The sequence below is a fragment of the Orycteropus afer genome, unplaced genomic scaffold, assembly GCF_000298275.1.
Source record: "Orycteropus afer afer isolate SDZICR_OR568_19922 unplaced genomic scaffold, OryAfe1.0 scaffold00575, whole genome shotgun sequence".
Taxonomy (NCBI): domain Eukaryota; kingdom Metazoa; phylum Chordata; class Mammalia; order Tubulidentata; family Orycteropodidae; genus Orycteropus; species Orycteropus afer.
In genome coordinates, this window is record NW_006922162.1 from 917,575 (window position 1) to 925,166 (window position 7,592).

A 7,592-nucleotide genomic window follows, 5' to 3' on the forward strand; every position below is an offset into this window, starting at 1 on the left:
CCCACCAGCCACTCCTCAGAAGGAAGATGGGGCAATCTAATTCTGTAGTGATACTGCCTCGGAAACCCAAGGAGGAGTCGCTATGAGTCGGGTCCAACTTGACAGCAAATAACAACAACAAGAAGTATGGCTAAGATAAAGCCAAACAAACAACACAAACAAAAACAAAAACAAAAGCAAAAACAAAAACAATGGTTGGCAAGGATGTGGGAAAGTTGGAGTCTCTATCCATTACTGATGAAAATGCAAAATTGTACAGTTTTTCCAGAAAACACTGTGGTATTCCTCAAAAAACTAAAAATAAAGCGACTATGTGATCCAGCAATTGCACTTTCGGTTATATATCCAAAAGAATTGAAAGCTGACAATCAAATAGAGACTTGCACACCAATATTCATTGCAGCACAATAACCACAAGGTAGAAACAGTCTAAATTCTCATCAACAGATGAATGGAACTGTTGATCCACTCATTTTGGAAACAAAATGTGGTACATACAAACAATGGATTACTACTCAGCCAGTAGGAGACATAGTCTTTATTCTTGCTATAATATGAATGGAGCGTGAAGAAATTATGCTGAATGAAATTAATAATCACAAAAGGATAAATACTGTATGATCTAATTCTCTGGTAGCATAGTGGCTAAGGCACTTGACTGCTAACCAAAAGGCTGGCAGTTCAAACCCACCAGCCACTCCTTGGATGGGAGATGGGGCAATCTACTTCTGTAGTGATACTGCCTCAGAAATCCAAGGAGGGGTCGCTATGAGTCGGGTGGGACTCAATGGCACACAACAACAACAACAATTTATATTAAGAAAAATACAAGACAAGGCCGAATATAGAGAAAAAAATTTATTAGTGGTTACTAAAGTCAGAAAGGAGTGGGAAAGTGGGATTATTGTTTATATTAAACTGAGTTTCAATTTACAGTGATGAAATAATTGCATTGATTAAGGGTAGAGTTGAACTACTGATTATTATAATTGCAGTCAATAAGTTGGACACCTATAAAAAGCTGAATTAACAAAAGTTGTGTGATAGACATATTTACAATAATAACAATAAAAGAGTAACTGCTGAGGCTTCTTACATACAACCAAATACCTGATGGAATTTGATTCCTTGGTCTGGGTCATGGTTTCATGGGACCTTCCAATATAATACCAATTACAATATGAAGGAAACAAAAAACAAAATAAACAAGAACAGATCAATGTGTAGGGACCAAAATTACAAGGCTGGAAGTTCAAACCCTCCAGCCACTCCTCAGAAGTAAGATTGGGCCGTCTACTTCTGTAGAGATACTGCCTCGGAAACCCAAGGAGGGGTCGCTCTGAGTCCAATCAACTCTACAGCAGTGAGTTTGGTTTTTGGTTTAGGGGCAGGGAGGTTTCATCGACAATACTCTTTGATCTCTTGGAGAATGGAGATTCAGTGAGGGGCCTTAAGTGTAATTAGATGAATGAGAACAAACATTGATCGCATGATTTTAAAAATAAGAAACATCAATCATGGGATTATTTCTAGAATTGCACTGAAATTAATCAAAGAGATGGAGATCATTTTAATATCAGCATCAAAATCCATGAAATTTCACAAAAGATTAATGATAAATAATAATAAGGTTGTACTTAACTGAAGATACCACTATGGCACTAAGAACAGCTCCATCTCAACAGGCAAATGCTGGTTGTACCTGAGCTCTAATACTTTCCTTCTCTTTCATGATGTTATGTTTCCACTAGTATAATAAGAACATCTTAGAATTTGAGTTGACTGGCTATTCTCAAAAGTGAAGATGGAAATTTCTGAGAAGGACACTGTGGAAACAAGGCATGTCCTCAGTTGCAATACCTTCCCATTCTCTTCCTCAGGGCCCCAACAACTTCTTTATTCCTCAGGCTGTAGATAAGTGGGTTGAGCATGGGGATCACTATGGTGCCAAGCATAGCTCCTATCTGGTCTTGTTCGGGTGTATGTGAAGAGCTGGGTGTCATGTAGATGAAGATAGCCTGACCAAAGTACAGACTGACCACAGTTAGGTGGGAAGAGCAGGTGGCCAGGGCTTTGTTTTTTCCCTTGCAGGAGTTCATCCTGAGGACAGTGAGGAAGATGAGGGTGTAGGAGGACAAGATGAGAACAAATGGGATCAGAAGGAACACAATAGTTGACACAAATTTCACCATCTCGTAGGCTGATGTGTCCACACAAGACAGTCTCAAGATAGCAGGCATCTCACAAAAATAATGATTAATTTCCCTGGAGCCACAGATAGGGAAATGCATTGGGTAGATGGTATGGACAAGGGCGGCCAGAGCAGCCCCAATCCAGACTACAGCAGCCATCTGTAGACAGACCCTGGGACTCATGAGGATTGCATATCTCAGGGGGTTACAGACAGCCACATAGCGGTCATAAGCCATGAGGGTCAGGAGGATGCACTCAGCAAGGCCAAGGGTAAGAAAGAAAAACAACTGAGCTGCACAGGCAAAATAGGAAATGTTCTTCTTTCCTGTGAAGTAGTTGGTTACTGTCTTGGGGACAGTACTAGTGATATAAGATAGGTCAATGAGGGAGAGCTGGCTAAGCAAGAAGTACATGGGGGTGTGGAGGCGGGTGTCCAGCCAGATGAGGAGGATCAAGAGGGCATTTCCAGCAAAGGCAATGGTGTAGATGAGGAGGATGGTAAGGATGAGGAGGTGGGGATGTCTGAACCCAGGGAAGAGCCCTAGGAGGATGAAGTCATTTGAGGTTTCATTATTTTGTTCCATGTTTTCATTCAAATGCTCTATTTGAACTGAAAATTTACAGAGGCAAAATAATAGGAGATACAATGCTTTGTTACAATATTTTTATCTCAGTCAGCATCATCTTCTATGGCATCTATGGCTACATTATTTTTTAATAACAAAAGAGAACAGTACATTTTAATTAAAAACATATATATTTTTTTCAATCAAAAGCAAAACACCAGTATTAGAAATCAAGAAGGTTGATCTACAGTTGATCAGACTTTGGAAAATGAATATTTAGTCTTTTGTTGATAAACTTTAAGTTGATCATCCTTTTTCACATACATTTTTTATTTGCCCTAGATTGTTGGAATTTTTGAATCTGGCATATTGTAGATTTTTTCCAATGTCTTATTCTACCCCTGCAGCCCTAGAGAATCTCTTTAGCTTCCTTGAGCCCCTTTCATAGCCATACTAAGAAATTTTAATTGTCAACCAATTAAATTGTCAATTTCTTCTGACCTCTATAATTGACATTTTATTTGGTCTCTCTTTTTTATTCTCCTATTCTAGTTTTCTAGTTTCTCTTTGTATTTGACTAATCTGCTTACTCAATTAACAACCTATAATAAGAGCTGTCTTGTCTCTGACTCTAAATCTTTCTGTTACTATTCATTGCCCATAAAAGCTTGTTCAAAATATTTTTAAGGTGTTGATTTTTAGAGTTCTGCAAAGTAATTTTAAAATCTCATGTCTGCATGGGGGTTGTCCCAAAGCCAAATATATCTTTTTTTTTTTCCCTCTGATTACAGATGAGATTCTCAAATATTCAACTGTATTGTCGGTGAATTTATTTCTTTTGTGTGCCCTGAGGATTCATATGAAATGTCTTTGATCATTTTAGGCAATAACAACCTGAAATTCTGCTTTCATTACAATAATATCTTAAAAGATTTCATATTATAGACAATATTATAAACTTATGCCTTCCTTTATACTAGATAAAGATGTTAAAACATAGTATAACATCCAGTAATCAACAGAAAATGAACACAGTACTTAATGTCATACTTCAGTGTAGAATCACTATAAGCATATGGCAGTACTTGGGTCATGGAGAATTTTGTTTCCTTAGTTTACCAGAGAATCTGGGCTCCATTTTTTAGAGCCTTCTCCATCATGATATTTCTCTGTCTTCCTGACCTTTTGATATGTAATTGCTTCCCCTACATAGATATTCATGTATCTTTCTTAGGAGTGAATAATGTGGGAAATTCCTTGAAAATGATGCATTGTAAATCACAATTATCACATGTAAAATATGAGATGATGTCCCCAAGATTTTTAAAAAACCATGGTGATTCAATTAATTTAGAGTAGAAATGAGAAATAGAGACAAACTTGAAAGTAGCAAGCTCTGGGAATGGTAAAACAAATGCCAGGCACCTAACTGATGACCAATTATTTTTGTCTCTATGTGCACATGTCTGCTCCTTCTAAGCATCAAGTGATCATTTCTCAGACAAGGAAATCAAGACCTAAACATGTGATATTTTGTATCTTAAAAAATAATATTTTGTATTAATCACTTACACTATTATGTTCTTTTGGATCTAGAGATATGGTATAAAAGCAATTCTTATACTTTAAGAAGATTTTGGTTCTATCAATAACTATTTTTATCATCTTAAAAGTCAATTAGCAGTTGTTCTTATATATTTTCTTTTAATTAATAAAAAAGGAGCTTGACTTACTAAGTCTATAAAGAATTTTCTTGTCTTCTTTAAAATTATATTAATTCAGTAAGTATTGGTATAACCATTGGGAGCATATTATATTGAAGTAGTGATTCAGTACCAAACTATGCAATTTACTGGGTAAAGACTAAATCTTAACTAAGTAACACACAAACACTGTATTAAAAAACTCTTGCAAAATATTTTCTATCAAAATTGAAATGTTTTTTCTTAAAATGGTTAATACCTAGACCTGGGTTTACTCCAGAAATAAAGAAAAAGGAAGTTGAACTCTATGGAATAGATCAACTACAAATGGAAGCATTCTTTTTATTCCTTTCTGAGAAAGTCAATTTTTTTTTGTCAATAATTCAATGAACCCAACTTTGTTTATTGCATAAGATCTGAATCTAACTGTTTAATAAACAAAAATATGAGTCTTATTATTATCAAGAATGCAGAGGATAGCTGCTGTTGAAGAATATGGGCATATTGCTCCCATCTGTAACTCTCTGCTGTTCTAAATGCCCTTAAATTCTTATAGAAAATGATGGCTAAGAAGAGGAGCACATTATCTGCCATGCAGTATCTAGTCAGTGCTTCTCTTAACCCAAACTATGCTAACTCCAACAAATCATCTGCAGAAAGAATTGTCTCCCTTAGGAGCTCTGGTAGCATAGTGGCTAAGACACTTGCCTGCTAACCAGAAGGCTGGCGGTTCAAACCCACCAGCCACTCCTTGGAAGGAAGGTTGGGCAATCCTACTTCCGTAGTGATACTGCCTCGGAAACCCAAGGAGGGGTTGCTATGAGTCGGGGCCGACTCGACGGCACATAACAACAACAACATAACAATAGAAGTATAACAGAAGCAGTATTAACAATAATAATTATAGGATCAATCATTAACCCTTATTGAGAACTTACCAACAGCCAGAGTGCTTTGCATACATTAATCATAGACTATTCATATAGACCTTAAATGTATCTTGTCAGAGATGGACACAGAGCGTGCCATCATTGTGTCCACTGTCAGGCAATAATTGAGGAAATACTAAGACCCAAGCCGTTGCCTTGAGTGTTTTTCTCCATAAGGGCACTGTTTTAACTCTCCAGTCATTTATATATTTATCTATTTTTGTTAGCTGCTGTAGAGTCCCTGACTCATAGTGAACCCATGAACAAGGGAACAAAAAGCGGCTGGATCCTGTGTCACAGGATCAATTGTGGATATGACCATTGTGAGCAATAGGTGGTCCAAAAACTGGGTTTTAGAATTAGGTTAACAGGTCTTTTAGAATTAGATTAACGGGTCTTTCCATCTTAGTCTGGAAACTTTTTTTTAACACAGCAACACACAAACTTCCACTAACAGATGGTGGCTGTACATGAAGCGAATTGATGGGCAGTCAAACCCAAATCTCCTATGTGGAAGACAGGAATTCTACCACTGAATACCTCCCACGACATTTTCATCTAAACCAATACAAATCATTTTTAACTTCCCACATCTTCCAATTGTTCAAGAAATGTATTTCATATGTTTGTGACTTACTGTGAGAAACAGATTTCCTTTTCATGTGGGGCAGATTTACCCACTTTTGCTTTTTAAATGTTTCCACTCCAACCTTGTGGCTTTGGGACTTGGTGAACCAACAGAGTTAACTTCCTGCATGGAAAACAATTGTTTATTAATAGGTAAAGCAATGTTTTCTTCCCCTTCTCCAATTCCCCAGCTACTGCTGTCTGGTGAACCTCCAGTAGCTGCAGCCATTCTCTACTGTCCTATGGCTCCTAGGTATTGCATTAATCATTTCTTGCCTCAAAATAGATTATATTTGACATTTCATGGTCCCTGAAATTGATTTAATTGTTTTTATGCTCCACACCTGGCTCAGGTATGAAACCAGCGTGTGAGGGCTCAGTGTCAGCTTCTGGATCAGTCCTTCCATAGTTTCTACTGATGTACCACAGAACCAGGGAACCCTTGGGAATTTCCTCATGGGAGTCTGTCCCCAGACTGAAATTAACTATAGACCCAGAAGTGCAGGGCTCCTGGAAACTGCTCAAGGAAAATAATCACTGCCCAGTATTTTATGTTATCCATTTGTAAAATAAGATAATTGATTTTGAAGAGTCATCTTTATTGATATAATTTATATACAGTAAAATTTACATTTTAAAAGAATACATGTTGATGAGTTTCCATAAATATATATGTATATGTGTAATCAATCAAGGCACAGAACATTTCCATCACTCATAAAGGTTCTCTCTTTTTTTTTATTATATATATATATATATATATATATATATATATATACACACACACACACACACACATATACATATATATGTAACCACAATAAATATATATGTATATGCACTGACACTGATTACTTTCATCACATTATGAAACCATTATCACTATTCATTTGCAAATTATTCTACTACCATTAACAGAGACTCAGTACTCTCTAAGTTATGACTTCTGCTCTCCCCCTCCCTCTGACTCCTAGTAACCACTCTAATAGCCTTTGGTCTCTGTAAATTTGTTTATTTTGTATAAGTGGGACTACAGTATTTGTACTTTTTGATGATTGACTTTATTCACTTAATTTCAAGGTTCATCCATGTTGAAGTATGAATCAGGACTTCATTTCTCTTTATGACTGGGAAGTATTTCACTGTATGTATACCACATTTTGTTTATTCATTCTTCTGTTGATTGACAGGTTGTTTCCATCTTTGGGCTATTGTGAATATGCTGCATTGAAAATTGATGTACAGTTTTCTGTTTGTATTTCTGCTTTCAACTCTTTTGGGTATACACCTAGAAGTAGATTCTACAGTAATTCTAGGTTTATCTTTTTGAGGAACTGCCAAATTGTTTTCTTTAAGGCTGTGCCATTTTGCATTCCCATCAGGAATTTATTTGGGTTCCAATTTCTCCACATCCTTGTTAACTTGTTATTTTCCTTTTTTTTTTTTTTTTTTGGTCACAGCCATTCTAGTAGGGGGTGAAGTGGTATCTCATTATGCTTATGATTTCTATTTTCCTAATTACTAATGAGGTCCCTAAGTGATATAGTTTATGGTTAACTGTTACTCTAAAGGTT

General features: G+C 36.4%; 1 protein-coding gene across 1 annotated transcript; it reads right to left on the reverse strand.

The window, feature by feature from the left end:
• Positions 1–1,847: 1,847 nt before the first annotated feature.
• Positions 1,848–2,777, reverse strand: LOC103210220 (olfactory receptor 2T27-like). The gene has a single exon (XM_007956145.1). The coding sequence runs from the start codon at positions 2,775–2,777 to the stop codon at positions 1,848–1,850; it is 930 nt and encodes a 309-aa protein (XP_007954336.1).
• Between the last annotated feature and the right edge of the window lie 4,815 nt (positions 2,778–7,592).